This window comes from Rhineura floridana, chromosome 11 (genome assembly GCF_030035675.1).
Source record: "Rhineura floridana isolate rRhiFlo1 chromosome 11, rRhiFlo1.hap2, whole genome shotgun sequence".
Classification (NCBI taxonomy): Eukaryota; Metazoa; Chordata; class Lepidosauria; order Squamata; family Rhineuridae; genus Rhineura; species Rhineura floridana.
The window spans coordinates 25,472,206-25,490,503 of NC_084490.1; the positions used below are offsets into that span (position 1 = coordinate 25,472,206).

Genomic DNA, 18,298 nt, shown 5'->3' on the forward strand with positions numbered 1-18,298 from the left:
ATCCATTACAGTTTTTAATTTCATCTAGGGACTGGCAGCATTTATTCTTCATGGTTCGGGACTATTTGCAGACTGAATGAACATTCAGATTTGCATTTGTAACTAGAGGCACTCTAACAAGAGCATTGTAAATGGAAATAGGACAATTTATTTCAAGTGAAGATTTGCTGTTGAACACAGGATGGTGATATTACTGGGGTGGATGCTGGCCCTGTTTCCTCACATGGCATGCAAGACTCACATAATTAAATGTAATGTTCGTGATCCACACCCTCCACTTCACAAATATCACCAGTCAGGAGATGTCATCATTGGAGGCATTGCTTCTCACAGCTTCATCATCTCCAATGCATTAACCTTCACTGTAGAGCCCCCACAAGCATTGCTTGAAGAGCTTGCGTAAGGACTTCCTCCCTTCCTTCCAATAATTAGCTCTAGAGCTGAATCCTCACAGCTGTGGCTTATTGATTTTTACCATAGAAAAATGTTAATAATGCAGTTAAGGGTATGTGGAAGGGGATAACACTTTTTGTTCTGCATAACAAGAAAAAAAGGAAAAAAATAATGAAGTCCTTTATATATATAAATTTATATATGCATGAATAGTCGAACTTTACAGCTGTTCATTTTCAAACCTGCTGTGGTCCATCTCACTTCATATTTGAAAATGAATCGTATGTGATGGTTTTTCTTCTTTTCCTTGATATATTGCAGAATTCTTAATAAGGATACACAGTTGATCTCATATTCACATCGCCACAGCTTATTGATATTCTGGTTATTAATCATTGGTACTTCCATTCTTAGGTGAAATGCTGATTAGTGGCAGAAATGATTGGCTAACAGAGCTCATTTTTTATTTAAATGTTATTGTTATTTATTCATTTATTTATTTACTTGATTGATTGATTGATTGACTTATATCCCATCCTTCCTCTTGGCAGGAGCCCAGGGCAGTTGCAACCTACTCTCAGTTTTGTTATATAAAAAATGTCCAGCAGTTGTGCTTAATTTTCTTTTGATCAATAAAAAAGTTAGGCTGATGGCTTCAACTCTAGAAAAGCTCTGGAAGATGAATACTATTTTCCAATTTCTGTGTTAGGTGAAATGGTATTTAATGGTCCAGAATGGTTGGTCAACAGGAGCTAATTTTGTATTTTTAAACATCTCATAGATGGAAGGATCTTGGGTTTAAAGATAAATATGCTACAGTATTTTAATCATGGTTATTATACATTTATTTCTTTTTAAAAGTTAAGCAATTGTGCTGAATTTTCTTTTGGCTAACGGTGAATATCATAACTAAACTGTAGATATAATCCCAATCAATTTTCACTTCTGGAAAACATGTCAAGCTTTATGTTGTGTTTTCTTTTGGAGAATAAAATGAGCAGAAAAGCAATATTTAAACAATGGGTTGAAATTTCCTAACACAACATCCTGTTGGTGAGTGTCACATTTCAAATATTTATCTAATGACTTACAACACCATCCCACGTATGCCTACTCAGAAGAAGTTACTTTGAATTCAATGACTCTTACTCCCAGGTAAGTGAATTTAGGATTGTAATCTTATTGGAGCCCCAAGCTAAACATGGTATACCACTGAGCAGCACATCTATGTTGAAACAACTTTAAAAGAACACCCTTTGATCATATCTTGGAAAATGTTCAGAATCATGAGTCATTTGGAAATACAAATGTGAACCTTATGGTATATGGAGTATATTGGTTAGCTGTTTCATCTCTCACTTCACCATGTTAGACTACTTCAAGAAAAGTGGTATAATATTATTGTAATATATAATAACAGCAAAGATAAAGCAGAATGCTGTGAAGATAATGTTTATAAAGCGTAGAACATCTTTCTGATACAGAATGTAATTGTCATTTTAGTGTAGTGACGAAGAATTACCAGCACATCCTGGCCTTGGCCTTTGCAGTAAAGGAAATCAATGAAAACCCCCAGCTCTTGCCCAATGTCACCTTGGGCTTCCACATCTATGACAGCTATTTCATTGCAAGGGGAACTTATCATGGCACAATGCTACTTTCATCCACACCAGAGAGATTTGTTCCCAACTATAAATGTGACCTCCAGAATAATCTCATAGCAGTCATTGGGGGACTTGACCCCCTAACCTCTCTTCATATGGCAACAGTCTTGGATATCTATAAAATTCCACAGGTATAATATATCCCTCTCTGTGTTGAGATCAAGATGGGCTTAAGTTTTTTCATGCTTGTTTTGCCTGCCTTATTTCACTTTGTATTTCACAGGCTGAATTTTGTGAGCTGATGTTCTGCATAAAGCACAACCTTAAAAAAAAAACTTTGCAAAACTCTTATAAAATGCTTAGAAATGCTAATTATCAAGTGGTGTATAAGTCTCTTAAATATTTAAAAATATGTAAATATGGAGGAGGAAAAATTCTGCATTTCTTGCCCTATACAGACATAATCACACATGCTCTGTAAAGGTAGAGTTGGGGGAAGGTTCTCTGTCTAGCCTAGCATCGAAAAAGAGTAATGAACAGATAGAGCCAGGCTGTGAGGAAAACTTCATATTGCTCCTCAGTTGCAGATGTTTCACTGAAGGTGTCCCTCTGAAGTTCATAGTTAAGGACAGCTAGGTGGCCCCCTTAGGCACCTTTGGAGGTGATTGGCGGTTCCAGAGGCCTGTCTGTCATGGCTTTGCGGCTCGAGGACAGGATATGGGCTGCCTCTGGGGCCAACTTATCTCATCTACCCAAAGGTTATTCAACCCCGGGTGGGGATGATGCGGGAAGGCCCTCCTACTCACCTACAAGGTGTGGCCGAGGTAAGGGGTAAGCAGATGGGCTTGCCCTTGCCCCGATAGGGGCTGGTCACCCAAAAGCTGTATGGCAAGCTACTTGCTTATAGATAGTCCTGCACCTAGTTTTTTCCCACTTCAGGTCACTTCAAAATTGGGTTTGTCTGCTGTAATTTAATAAAGTGGCCCTTCTTCAACCAAAGCTGATGTGTCAGTGTCTTATTTCGCCCCTCAACCGCAAATTAAGGATTTAGAGTGCTCCTCAATCAGTCACCTCTTATGAAAAAAATGTTCAGCGCATATAAGGAAGGTGGCGGTATTGCCTGATAAATTTACAATATGAAATTTTGATTTTCTGATGGTGATAGGGTAGGAGTTGATAGGGTAGGAGTTGAAAATGACCTGGGAGGAAGATCTTGGTCTGCATTTTTCATAAACCCCAACTCAGGAACACCTTGGTGAGAATTTATTATGTTCTGCCAAAATAAATACACAGGTGACCTTATATACCAATTAGATTGTACTACTTAAATTTAATGTTATCTTCACTTTGTTTGTGGGGATGCAGGCAGTGGAATGTCTGCATGCATTTATGGTTGGAATGTCCACTTGTTAAGGATTTGGGGTGGCTAATACTTACTATAGCTAAGGGTCAGCATGGACCCTGTACTAGCTGTATAATGAATCTTCTGGGAACAACTCAAGGAGCTCTTACCAAAAGATTTAATATCATCCCCTGGTTGTGATTGCCCAAATGGCAGTTACACATTTCTGAAAATGTAAAGGAAGAATTTTCCATAAGCTAATGGTATAACAGAATCTGGCAAATGAGTTTGGCAGGAAAATTGATACAGTAATATCGATTGCTACTGGTGAAACAGAGCAAGATACTTTGTTGGAAGCGTGGTTCCCTCTTTCGTCTTCTTTATGAACATTCATAGTAATAGTCTTCACTCTCCTATTCTCGGAGGTCGGGGGGGTTCTTTCTAGACTACAGTAGGACTCAAGCCTCAAGAGGAGCTTCATTATCAATGTACATCATTAGTATGATGAATTGCATTCATAAATGGAATAATACTGATGACTCTGTGACATGTTTCTATTTTTTGTTTATTGTGCTTGCATTACATTTTAAAAGGGTTAATAAAAACTAACAAACTGCCATAAAATGTAAGTCTCAGGGGTTTTTTTGGGGGGGGGTCTCTCTCTGGACTGCAATAGGATTCAGGACCCGTAAGGGGCTTTCGTAATTTTATTTATGGTGAATATCTTATATTGATAAATGGAATAATAAGGTGCTTACACTATAAGCCATATTTCTGGAGATTTGTTTATTGTGCTTGTGTACATTTAAGAACATAAGAACATAAGAAGAGCCTGCTGGATCAGGCCAGTGGCCCATCTAGTCCAGCATCCTGTTCTCACAGTGGCCAACCAGGTGCCTGGAGGAAGCCCGCAAGCAGGACCCGAGTGCAAGAACACTCTCCCCTCCTGAGGCTTCCGGCAACTGGTTTTCAGAAGCATGCTGCCTCTGACTAGGGTGGCACAGCACAGCCATCATGGCTAGTAGCCATTGATAGCCCTGTCCTCCATGAATTTGTCTAATCTTCTTTTAAAGCCATCCAAGCTGGTGGCCATTACTGCATCTTGTGGGAGCAAATTCCATAGTTTAACTATGCGCTGAGTAAAGAAGTACTTCCTTTTGTCTGTCCTGAATCTTCCAACATTCAGCTTCTTTGAATGTCCACGAGTTCTAGTATTATGAGAGAGGGAGAAGAACTTTTCTCTATCCATTTTCTCAATGCCATGCATAATTTTATACACTTCTATCATGTCTCCTCTGACCCGCCTTTTCTCTAAACTAAAAAGCCCCAAATGCTGCAACCTTTCCTCGTAAGGGAGTCGCTCCATCCCCTTGATCATTCTGGTTGCCCTCTTCTGAACCTTTTCCAACTCTATCATATCCTTTTTGAGATGAGGCGACCAGAACTGTACACAGTATTCCAAATGCGGCCACACCATAGATTTATACAACGGCATTATGATATCGGCTGTTTTATTTTCAATACCTTTCTTAATTGTCGCTAGCATGGAATTTGCCTTTTTCACAGCTGCCGCACACTCGGTCGACATTTTCATCGTGCTGTCCACTACAACCCCGAGGTCTCTCTCCTGGTCGGTCACCGCCAGTTCAGACCCCATGAGCGTATATGTGAAATTCAGATTTTTTGCTCCAATATGCATAATTTTACACTTGTTTATATTGAATTGCATTTGCCATTTTTCCGCCCATTCACTCAATTTGGAGAGGTCTTTTTGGAGCTCTTTGCAATCCCTTTTTGTTTTAACAACCCTGAACAATTTAGTGTCGTCAGCAAACCTGGCCACTTCACTGCTCACTCCTAATTCTAGGTCATTAATGAACAAGTTGAAAAGTACAGGTCCCAATACCGATCCTTGAGGGACTCCACTTTCTACAGCCCTCCATTGGGAGAACTGTACGTTTATTCCTACTCTCTGCTTTCTGCTTCTTAACCAATTCCTTATCCACAAGAAGACCTCTCCTCTTATTCCATGACTGCTAAGCTTCCTCAGAAGCCTTTGGTGAGGTACCTTGTCAAATGCTTTTTGAAAGTCTAAGTACACTATGTCCACTGGATCACCTCTATCTATATGCTTGTTGACACTCTCAAAGAATTCTAATAGGTTACTGAGACAGGACTTTCCCTTGCAGAAGCCATGCTGGCTCTGCTTCAGCAAGGCTTGTTCTTCTATGTGCTTAGTTAATCTAGCTTTAATAATACTTTCTACCAGTTTTCCAGGGACAGAAGTTAAGCTAACTGGCCTGTAATTTCAGGGATCCCCTCTGGATCCCTTTTTGAAGATTGGCGTTACATTTGCCACTTTCCAGTCCTCAGGCACGGAGGAGGACCAGAGGGACAAGTTACATATTTGAGTTAGCAGATCAGCAATTTCACATTGGAGTTCTTTGAGAACTCTCGGGTGGATGCCATCCGGGCCCGGTGATTTATCAGTTTTTATATTGTCCATTAAGCTTAGAACTTCCTCTCTCGTTACCACTATTTGTCTCAGTTCCTCAGAATCCCTTCCTGCAAATGTTAGTTCAGGTTCAGGGATCTGCCCTGTATCTTCCACTGTGAAGACAGATGCAAAGAATTCATTTAGCTTCTCTGCAATCTCCTTATCGTTCTTTAGTACACCTTTGACTCCCTTATCATCCAAGGGTCCAATTGTCTCCCTAGATGGTCTCCTGCTTTGAATGTATTTGTAGAATTTTTTGTTGTTGGTTTTTATGTTCTTAGCAATGTGCTCCTCAAATTCTTTTTTAGCATCCCTTATTGTCTTCTTGCATTTCTTTTTCCAGAGTTTGTGTTCTTTTTTATTTTGTTCATTCAGACAAGACTTCCATTTTCTGAAGGAAGACTTTTTGCCTCTAAGAGCTTCCTTGACTTTGCTCGTTAACCATGCTGGCATCTTCTTGGCCCTGGCGGTACCTTTTCTGATCTGCGGTATGCACTCCAGTTGAGCTTCTAATATAGTGTTTTTAAACAACTTCCAAGCATTTTCGAGTGATGTGACCCTCTGGACTTTGTTTTTCAGCTTTCTTTTTACCAATCCCCTCATTTTTTTGAAGTTTCCTCTTTTGAAGTCAAATGTGACCGTGTTGGATTTTCTTGACAATTTCAAAATGTTGAATAAAACTAACCATATGACTGAAACTGCCTTCAAACATATTACCATTTGTTCTATAGTATATTGATCCAGCTATGTTGAAAATTCTTTAAATGTAGCACTGTGATCACAATCTAGAAAATATGAAGGGTCATGAGGAGTTTGGAAACAGATAATCTAAAGAAGTACCTTACTGAGAAGTGAGTATTGTTTTCTGAAGATGGTCATCAAGAACTTAAGAAGAGCCTGCTGGATCAGGCCAACGGCCCAACTAGTCCAACATCCTGTTCACACAGTGGTCAACCAAATGCCTTTCGAAAGCCCCAAGGAGGATCTGAGTGCAAGAGCACTCTCCCCTCCTGCCTGCTGGATCAGGCCAATGGCCCATCCAGTTCAACATCCTGTTCACGCAGTGGTCAACAAAATGCCTTTGGGTAGCCCCTAAGGAGGATCTGAGTGCAAGAGCACTCTCCCCTCCTGCCATTTCTAGCAATTGGTATTCAGAAGAATAGAGCCTCCAACTTTGGAGGAAGAGCACAGCCATCATTCATATTGGATACAATAAAGAGTTTTCCACAAGCCAAAGGTATAATGGAATCTGGCAAATGAGTTTGACTGAAAAATTGATACAGCAGTATAGATTAGCCAGGAGTGAAACACAACAGAACACACTTTCTTCTCCTTTATGAGAAATCCTTACCCCCCCACCCCCAATTCTCAGAGGTTCCTGACTACAATAGAACTGAAGGCTCATGAGGGACTTCCGCTTTTTGTGGATGTATTAAACATCTTGTACTGATAAATGGAACAATACGCTGCCGACTCTGTACACATTCTGTAGCTTTGTTTATTGTGTTTGTGTTATAGTTGAAAGTGTTGAATATGAAAGTGCTATAAAATTATTATATCTTTTCCCTCCTGTTCTGCACCTTCCTCTTTAGCTCATATATGGCTCTGCTCCAGTCATGCCTGATAAAACTCCAGGTCTTTCCTTCTACCAGATGGTCCCACAAGAAGCCCTTCAGTATAGGGGGATTCTCTCCTTACTTCTGCATTTCAGGTGGACATGGATTGGGCTCTTTACTATGGATCTTGAGAATGGAGAAAGATTTGTGCAAATGGTGGTTCCAATGTTTTCCTCTAGTGGTATCTGCTTTGCCTTTATAGAAAGAGTTCCTAAATTAACTCTTGTCACAGAACTTAAGGACTTGCTACAACAGGGTGCAAAAATACATGATAAAGTCATGGGTAGCACAGCCAACGTATTAGTGGCCTATGGAGAATCTTATTCAATTTTATTTCTGAGATGGCTTCCATATTTATCAGAAGCAGACGGAAAGATGGAGGACACAAGAGGTAAAGTGTGGATAATAACAGCCCAAATGGAGCTGACTTCTCTGGTTTATCAAAGGACTTGGGATACACAAATAATCAACGGGGCTCTGTCCTTCACAATTCACTCCAATGTTATTTCAGGATTTCATCAATTTATTGCAAGCAGAAACCCTTCCATCACAAAAGATGATTTTTTTATCAGGGATTTCTGGCAACAGGCCTTTGCCTGTGTATTCCCAAGTACAGTAGGCGGTGAGGTGGATGGAGATATTTGCACTGGAGAGGAGAAGCTGGCGAGTCTTCCTGGGGCTTTTTTTGAAATGAGCATGACAGGCCACAGCTACAGTGTCTACAATGCTGTTTATGCTGTGGCCCATGCTGTACATTCCATGTTCTCATCTAGAGGCAGACACAGACATATGGTGGACCAAAGGGGGCTTTCATTTCAGAATCAACAGCACTGGCAGGTAAGAGCTAAACATTTTCTGCATAGTTTACAATATCCTAAGTGTTAAAACAGACTGTTATCTCCCAGAAGTCGCCGTGCAGTTGTGCGATTCAGTTTCTTCTGAAAGATCCCAATGCAATTCTTCCCTGATAACTTCTTTTCTTTTCTTTTCATTATAGCTCCATCACTTTTTGAGAAATGTCTCATTTAATAACAGTGCTGGGGATAAGGTTTCTTTTAACAGGAGAGCGGAGTTAGTAGCTGGATTTGATGTTATTAACTGGATTTTTTCATCAAACCAATCATTTCATAAGGTGAAAGTTGGGAAAATGGATCCCTGCGCCACTTCAGACCAAGTGTTTACCATCAATGAGGGAGCTATAAAATGGCACAACTGGTTTAACCAGGTACAATTGAGTTGTATTTTAAATTAGTACTGACTTCAAGCATAATATGTAAAATTAATCTCTTTATATGATGATTTTTTAAATGAAAGAAGCACAACGTATTAAGCAATTGGAACAATCTGCACTTATTACATTCCTTATTTGACTGTTGTGTTCAAGATTTTTGATTCTTAAATTCTTGGGGGGAAAATAAAATAGAATTAAAATGTATCTCTTGTTTTTAAAATATGTAAGGTCAGAACCAACATCTTCAAGCTTCAATAACATTCCAAACCAGAGGTTATCTTATATACTACTTTTTTAATTAAATGTAATAGATTGTGATAACATTGCTGGGAGAGGCAAACAGAGAACTTAACCCACTCCAGTTCTATAGATCTCAAACCTACCACCCACCAGTAGCAGGCAGGATGGCCCTGTGGCACTTACCAGACATTCCAACACTGATGCTGCTGCCACTTATGGAGAGGGAGGAATGAGGGGCATATATACTCATAAAACCAATGCAATGGTCCCGCCAGTGCTTCCACACCATGACAACCTCCTGTAGCCTTCTCCTCTCCATAATGGGCAGTAACACAACATTGGGAGGAAAAGTCCACTCCACACACTGATGCCATGGCCATCAAATCAAACTCTTTATTTCCTGGATACCTCAAAAAGCCATTATTTCTCTCTAAGTTGCAGACCAAGTCATCTCACCACACTGGGTAATATCATGGTGCAGTCTACTGTCCATGCCATAACACATATATTTCTTTTTTCAAAAAGCTATTCTTCCTAATATTAATTTAGAATTCATGTTATGTCTATTAGCAGATGTCAAACAAAGGATGGCCATCAAATGGAACTAAATGGACAATCCTGCTATCCTTGACTGGTTCATAAATGTGTGGTGTTAACTATGAAGGTGTTTATGTAACAGCTCATATCAGGAAGTTCTGTATGATGTACATTTTTACACACCTGGTTAATGTTTATATTACATTGTGGTTATAAATAGATAGACAGTGGTGTCCCATAGCTATTGTCTGGAAAAAAAGGAAGAAACAACAATTCAGTGGAAGGAATCCCTGCTATCCCCAAAATACAGCATTTCAAAATACAGCACAGTGCCATCACACAGCACTAGTGCATGGAAAAAAGCAACTCACATATAAGATTAGCAGCATATTAAAAAGACCATGGAACATAAGAGTCACAAACTCAATATTCTCCTCTGTCATTCATGGGTTAGACAAGGCCTTTTTCTGTATGCAGCGAGAGTTGCCATCCTGGTTCTAGAAAGAGAATGAAGGAAGGGGAGCCATTTTGTTGCTACAATTGCATCCCATGTCCAGAAGGGAAGATTTCAGATCAAAAGGGTAAGATATATATTGTAAACAGAAGTCTCAAGCAGATTGGTTGTAATTGAGAGGAAGTTAAATATAAATGCATGAATATACAAGTGTTACTTTTTTCAGTGTTTAAATATGATGGAATGCCTTGGTTGGAAAGGACTAAATAGGAAACTGCTGAAGGGAGGGGAATATGGTAAGTGTACATGTTACTGTTTGCCTCCAATTCAGAAAATATTGATTGAAGTGCATTTTGAAAAACCAAATGATTGTTGATTCTGATCATACCTAATTGTTCAGTTGAGGTTCCTCTTTCAGGAATTCTTAAACAGGGGATGCTCCAAGACCATCAGTGGGTATTTTCTCTGATTCATTTATTTGTTTATTTATAGAGGGAGGAAAAAGATTTATCAGAAAGCAATGAGCCTTTTCTTTTAAGATCTCACAGCCACTATTCATGCCGAATTGGTATTTGTCTATGTCATCTTTTCCAATGCCCTTCAGCTGTTTTGCACTACAACTTCCTCAAACCCTGGAAGTGAAACAGCCTTGGTTGCTCTGGTGGATGATATGAGGAGGGCATTAGATAGGGGAGAACATACCTTCCTCGTCCTCCTGGATCTCTCAGCGGCTTTCAATACCGTTGACCACGGTATCCTGCTAAACCGCCTGAAGAGCTTGGGAATGGGAGGCACTGTTTTACAGTGGTTCCGTTCCTATCTCTCAGGCAGGTACCAACGGGTGACATTGGGGGATGAGGTTTCAGCCCCTTGGCCTCTTAACTGTGGAGTGCCACAGGGTTTTATCCTCTCCCCCATGCTATTCAACATCTATGTGAAGCCGCTGGGTGCCATCATCAGGAGCTTTGGGCTGCAGTGTCACCAGTATGCGGATGACACTCAGCTCTATCTCTCATTTAAGTCCTCACCAGAGTTGGCTGTGAACACCATGTCCAAGTGCCTGGAGTCCGTAAGTGGATGGATGGGCGAGAACACACTGAAGCTGAACCCTGACAAGACCGAGGTGTTGCTTGTGGGAGACAAAAGAAGGCTGGGAGATATCGACTTGGTGCTGAATGGGGTGAGATTACCCCTGAAGGACCAGGTCTGCAGCCTAGGGGTCATTCTTGACTCCCAGCTGTCCATGAAGGCTCAGGTTTCGGCAGTGAGCCGGGCAGCTTGGTATCAATTGCATCTGATACGGAGGCTGCGACCCTACCTTCCTGTGCATCTGCTCCTACGAATGATACATGCCCTGGTCTCCTCTCGCTTAGACTACTGTAATGTGCTCTATGTGGGGTTACCCTTGAAAACGGTCCGGAAATTGCAGCTGGTACAGAATGCAGCGGCACGTTTGATCACACATTGTCGCTGCCGGGATCATATCACCCCAGTGTTACGAGATCTGCACTGGTTACCAGTAGTTTACCGGGCCCAATTCAAGGTGTTGGTCTTGACCTTTAAAACCCTATATGGTTTCGGCCCAGTTTATCTGAAGGAACGCCTCCAGCATCATCAATTAGGCCACCTAACAAGATCAGCCACACAGGACCTTCTCTCGGTCCCACCAGTCAGAACAGCTAGGCTGGTGCGGACCAGAGAGAGGGCATTTTCAGTTGTGGCCCCCACTCTCTGGAATTCTCTTCCTTTGGATTTCCGACATGCCTCCTCCCTGATGGGTTTTCGCCGAGGCTTAAAGACCTGGCTATTCAGGCAGGCCTACAGAATCCTCGGGGTGGATGAGTTTTTATAATGTATTAATTGATGTTTTAGACTATCTTGTGCCTTTTTGATTGTATACTGTATTTTATTATGTTTGCTGTAAGTCGCCTAGAGTGTCCGTTAATTCGGACAGATAGGTGACTAACAAATAAAATTTAATATTATATTATTATTACTGAACAACATTGATGCCGACTGAGACTGATGGGAGCTGTAGTCAAAAACATCTGATGGGCACCAGGTTGGGGAAGGCTCATCCATGTAATACAGTTTACTTGGAGCTTTCTTTGAATACTTTTAGAATGCTTCAACAGGTGCTGAACAAGGAAGTTGATTCATATCACTGAAACAATAGTTACATTTAGCAGACCTCTCTCAGTTCACCTCTTTTAATACCACACTGCAGACCACTGTTACACCAAGTAATAATAATAATAATAATAATAATAATAATAATAATAATAATAATAATAATAATAATAACTTTAATTTATAGGCCGCCTATCTGGCCGATGGCCACTCTAGGCGGCGTACAATAAAACATGATAAAATACAATAAATAAGATATAGTCAATACAGTACAATACAGAATTACAATATAATAAGTTATCAACATTTCAGTACAGAGGCTAATTTACCTTAGAGGTCTCAGAGGCTGGAAAAGCCAGGTTGAAGAACCAAGTCTTCAAGCCCCGGCGAAATATTTCTAGGGAAGGGGCATGTCGAAGATCTATTGGGAGGGAGTTCCAGATCGAGGGGGCCGCCACAGAGAAAGCCCTCTCCCGAGTCCTCACCAACCTAGCTACTTTAGTATAGGCCCTGTGTGGCAGATCTCGTAGGGCGGCATAATTTATGACGGTGGAGGCGCTCCATCAGATATATAGGGCCCAAACCATATAGGGCTTTAAAGGTTAATACCGACACCTTGAATTGAGCCCGGAAAATGACTGGAAGCCAGTGGAGATTGTAGAGCACTGGGGTAATATGGTCGTACCGGCGGCTATTTGTAAGTAAACGAGCTGCCGTATTTTGTACCAGCTGTAGTTTCCGGACTGTTTTCAAGGGTACCCCACGTAGAGCGCATTGCAGTAGTCTAAATGCGAGGTGACCAGAGCATGCAGTACGAGTGGGAGCAGGTGAACAGGAAGATAGGGTTGCAGCCTACGAATGAGATGCAATTGACCCCAAGCTGCTCGGCACACCGATGAAACTTGGGCCTCCATAGATAGCTCGGAATCAAGGATCACTCCGAGACTGTGGACCTGATCCTTCAGGGGCAATTTTACCCCATTAAATGTCAGGTCGATGTTTCCTAATCTTCCCTTGTCTCCCACAAGCAGTACTTCAGTTTTATCAGGATTCAGCTTTAGCCTGTTTCTTCCCATCCATCCACTTACAGATTCCAGGCACTTGGACATGGTTTCCACAGCCAACTCTGGTGAGGACTTAAAAGAGAGGTAGAGCTGAGTGTCATCCGCATATTGGTGGCACTGCAGCCCAAACCTCCTGATGATGGTTCCCAGCGGTTTTACATAAATGTTAAATAGCATGGGAGAAAGGATAGAGCCCTGTGGCACACCACAGTTGAGGGGCCAAGGGTCTGAAATCTCGTCTCCCAATGCCACTTGCTGTTGTCTACTGGAGAGAAAGGAACGGAACCAGTTTAATACTGTACCTCCTATTCCTAATCCTTCCAGGCGATCCAGCAAGATACCGTGGTCGACGGTATCAAAAGCCGCTGAGAGATCCAGGAGGACAAGAAATGTGAGTTCTCCCCTATCTAATGCCCTCCTCATATAATAATAATAATAATAATAATTTAATTTTTGTGTCGCCTATCTGGCCAAGGCCACTCTAAGCGACGTACACAATTAAATTCCAGTAGCTTTAAGCTTAGCCCACCCCGGAGGTCCCGAAGGCCTGTCCAAAGAGCCAGGTTTTTAATGCTCAGCAGAATGCATCCACTAGAGTGACCAAGGCTGTTTCTGTTCCATGTCCAGTCCTGAAACCTGATTGGTATGGATCTAAGTAATCCGTTTCATCCAAATGCGCTGACAGCTGATTGGCCACCACTCGCTCAATGACCTTGCCCAGAAATGGTAGATTCGAAATTGGGCAAAAGTTGTTTAAATCTTGGGGATCCAAGGAGGGCTTTTTCAAAATAGGTTTTATAATTGCCTCCTTGAGGGCTAATAGCAATACACCCTCATTTAAGGATGCATTTACCACCGCCTTGATCCCATCGCCCAATTTCTCTTTACAGCTCATCAAGAGCCATGTCGGGCAAGGGTCAAGGAGACAGGTGGTAGGTTTCACAGTTGACAGTACCTTGTCCACATCCTCAGAAGGAAGAGGCCGAAACTGATCCCATTGGATCACATTATGACTGGTCAACTCTGGTCCACTATCTGCATTCACGGTATGCGAAATCGAGCTTCTTAGATGCTTGATTTTATCAGCAAAGTGTTTAGCTAAATTGTCACAGGAAGCCTTTGAACATTCCAAGGGTTCTTGAGCAACTGGACCGACCAGGCTTTGGACCACTTGGAATAGCCTCCTGGGACAGCACTGATGCAATAGAGGCAGCAAAGTAATCCTTCTTTGTTGCCTTTATTGCCACATGATAGGCAGCTACTGCTGCTCTAACTTGTGTCCGGGCATCTTCGAAGCGGGACTTTCACCACCGGCGTTCTAGTCGTCTCACCTCCTGTCTCAGAACACGCAACCGTGGTGTGTACCAATGTGCCGTCCGAGATCTTTCTAGGGGGAGAGGACATTTCAGAGCCACTCGGTCTAATGTCCCGGTGATCTTTGTATTCCATTCCGTCACCAGGGTTTCAACCGAGTGACCTTCAGCAGGTTCTAATTCCCCCAGCGCATTCAGGAATCCTTCTGGATCCATCAGACGCCTGGGGCGGACCATTCTAATAGGTCCTGTGCCTTTGCAGAGGGTGTGTGGCATTGAGAAGTCTACATTTACCAGATAGTGGTCTGACCATGACACAGGGATAGAAGTAATAGTCCCTAACTTCAGAGCACTTTCCTCCTCCCCCAGGACAAATACAAGGTCGAGAGCATGACCGGCTACATGGGTGGGCTCAGTATTACTAAGGTGCAGTTCCCAGGAAGTCATGGTTTCCAGGAAATCCCGAGGGGCTCCCTTGAGAGTGGTCTCGGCGTGCACGTTGAAGTCCCCTATCACTAACAATTCTGGGGACATCATACGTACACCGGAGACCACCTCTAGCACCTCGGCCAGGGATTCTTCTGTGCAGCGAGGCGGGCGGTACATAAGCAGAATCCCTAAACTGCCCTTATCTATGCCATATTGGCATTTGTCTATAACCTTATTCCAATATTCACCTGAATCCCTATGGCCATATAGTGGGAAGGGCGCACATGCAAGCCCCACCACTAACATGGCCACATGCTCTAGTTTACCAGATTTTTCCACATTGAGAGGAAAGGTCTGAAAGGTGATTCTAAGCACATTCAATGTAACATGCTTATAATCCTCCCCATGCCTTATCAGGATGCCCAGTCACAAGCAACTGAAAAATTACAATGTCACACTGAAAAACACAGTTAAAAGGTTACATGTTGCAAAAGAAAATGTAAACAACTTGCTCATGCAATATTTCTGCTGACATATGAAGACTTTTATCGTTTTAAACAACCAAAATTGCATCAGAAGTTACAGTTATTGTTTTAAATTATTTTAAATTTACTGTGTGCAATATTTTAAAGAAATTGGTTGAAATACAGATTAGCAATGTCATACATAAATACATGTAACACAGCTCTCTGTTACCAGATGGGTTCCCTTGGCATTGCCAGGAGAAATAAAGTGGTCACTTTACAAAGCTCTAAATTATGTGGGGACTTTCTACTCTAGGAAGGTCTCAGTATTAATGAGTGGTCATCTTTCTACACAACATTTCACAGGATGAACAACAGATTGATCCTCTAACTTGCACATTGCAAATATTATTTGTATGAGAAGAAAAGTTCAGAGTTGCTGGTGAGATTAATGGCATATTTGTGAGATTAAGCCACACATTTTCTTTTTTCAGATATGAGTGATTGCTGTATCTGTTCAGACAAAACTTATCCAAATAAAAACCACACTTTCTGTATTCCTAAGGATATAAGCTACTTGTCTTATGAAGAACCTGTGGGGATCACTTTGGTCTTCTCTGCTCTTTCCTGTTCTTTAGTCACACTTCTGGTTCTCTTAATATTTAAGAAGCACCACAACACTCCCATCGTCAAAGCGAACAATCGGGACCTCACCTACACTCTCCTCATCTCCCTCCTCCTCTGCTTCCTTTGTGCTTTGTTGTTCATTGGCCAACCTCAGAAAGTGACATGTCTCCTCCGACAAACTGCTTTTGGTATCATCTTCTCAGTGGCTGTTTCTTGTGTGTTGGCAAAAACTGTCACGGTGCTTCTGGCTTTCATAGCTACTAAGCCAGGTTCCAAGGTGAGAAAGTGGCTAAGAAAAAGACTGGCCAACTCCATTGTCTTTTCTTGCTCCCTTATTCAAGCAGCTAACTGTACTCTGTGGCTGGCAACTTCACCTCCGTTCCCAGATGTTGACATGCACTCAGTGATTAAAAAAATTATACTTGAATGTAACGAAGGGTCTTTGACTATGTTTTACTGTGTACTAGGCTATATGGGCTTCCTAGCCATTGCCAGCTTCACTATGGCCTTCCTTGCCAGGAAACTGCCAGACAGTTTCAATGAAGCCAAATTTATTACTTTTAGCATGTTGGTCTTTTGCAGTGTGTGGCTATCCTTTATTCCAACTTACTTGAGCACTAAAGGGAAATACATAGTAGCTGTGGAGGTCTTCTCTATCTTAGCTTCCAGTAGTGGGTTGCTAGGTTGCATCTTTTCACCCAAATGTTATATTCTTCTGTTGAGGCCTGAGCTGAACAATAGGAAACAACTAATAATAAGAAGAATTTAAGAATTAACTGACTATATCTTCTCCTGTAGTTAATAATAAAGACATATGCTAATTATAAACTGCTTCTTAATTTCATAAGAATTTAGGATTGCTGCTTTTTCCTGTAGTAGTCGCCACTGAAAATACAGTTCTCAGAAGTGATGTTGTGAAGACATGAATAACACCATCACTCTCTGGTTTATAGTCATTAGAGATGGAACAGTCTATCAATTTCAGTTTTCTTCGTTTCTTATTTTTCCAATCTTAAATTCAATTCTCCAGGTTTCTGCAGCAATTTTTTAAAAAATCCTGATTAAACTTCTTCAGCATCTGAGGATGATTTTTTCTTCTTAAAGACATTTTTCTACAGTTTTGACTAAAGTACATTTTGCAAGTAATTTCTCCTAATATAATGCATTTTTGTACATTAGTTTCATTAACATTTTCATTTTTATACACATATTCCTCTACCATATGCATTTTGTTAGAGAATTGCATAACAAAATTCAGATAAGTTTGAATTGTGACATATGGCTGTGTTTCAGTTCTTATAGTGAGAAAGTGTGAATTTAATCAATTCAGAACTAATGCAAAATAAATCAAATTTCTCTCCCATCCCTAAGAGCCGTAAGAGATTGGCGGCTTTCACACTGCACTTTATTCCATTATTCTGATGATTTTTTACCTAATAATTTGCATATTATATTTGATCTTTCACACAATGTTCAAGATAGTGCTGGAATTCTACTTGAATATAGTGCACGTTTAGCACAAATTTTCATGATAGATAATACCAGAAATAATCCGTTTGCAAGCTTGGGAATGCAGAAAATCACAGGAGTTTTCGCTAGCTGCAGCTGATCACATGACAGGCATCCCAGCATGCAGTACATTTTCATCCCTTAGACACACACTTTTCTTTGCCTTACAAAAAATGTACCGGTATTCTGGCATAGGTGAGGGTAGCAGCAGCATTTCCCACACACACCTCTGTGTTTAGACAACTAAAAAAAAGTCAGGTGCTAAAGGGAGACAGGTTGCATTGTGATGGGATGAGATCTTAGACTTCTTACACAGTGTAAAACTAGTGTGCATGTGTATAATGGGTGAGGGATGAAAATAAGACATTGATCGTTGCAGCTGTGCAAAAGATATTTGCATGTAATGCCAGTATATTGGCTGAAAAATTTACTGTCCCTTAACTCAACAGGTACTGCAGTCTGAAAGAAATTTTAGAAATCAGAACAAAAGCGCTACCATTTAATCCATTAAACTAATGCAGTACATTCCATGTCTGAAAGCAGCCATTGTTGTTTTTCTTTTTCTCAAACTCTGGAGTCAAGGCTGCACTGCTAATTCCACTTACCTGGGAGTAAAACCCATGGTATTCATGTGAGTAGACATAGGACTGTGCTGTAAACTCGTCTATCCAGTCCAATCCAATTTAGATTTAATGTGTATATTTTTGTCTCTGTGCTCATGATTCCATTTTGTTTTCTACAAAATCCTGTGTAATAGAATGGCCTATCTAAGGCGCTGTCCTTGAGATATTTTTGCCTTATATTTGTGTAGTATCCAAGACTATTTTGAGAAATTTGAAGGGGTGAAG

The 18,298-nt window shown here is 41.1% G+C and overlaps 1 protein-coding gene across 1 annotated transcript; it reads left to right on the plus strand.

Annotated features, from left to right (window-relative positions):
• Positions 1-223: 223 nt before the first annotated feature.
• On the plus strand, positions 224-16,710 carry LOC133367580 (vomeronasal type-2 receptor 26-like). Its single transcript, XM_061591675.1, has 6 exons — positions 224-399; positions 1,897-2,188; positions 7,429-8,289; positions 8,450-8,677; positions 9,915-10,041; positions 15,809-16,710. The coding sequence occupies exons 1-6, from the start codon at positions 224-226 to the stop codon at positions 16,708-16,710; spliced, it is 2,586 nt and encodes an 861-aa protein (XP_061447659.1).
• The last annotated feature ends 1,588 nt before the right edge of the window (positions 16,711-18,298 follow it).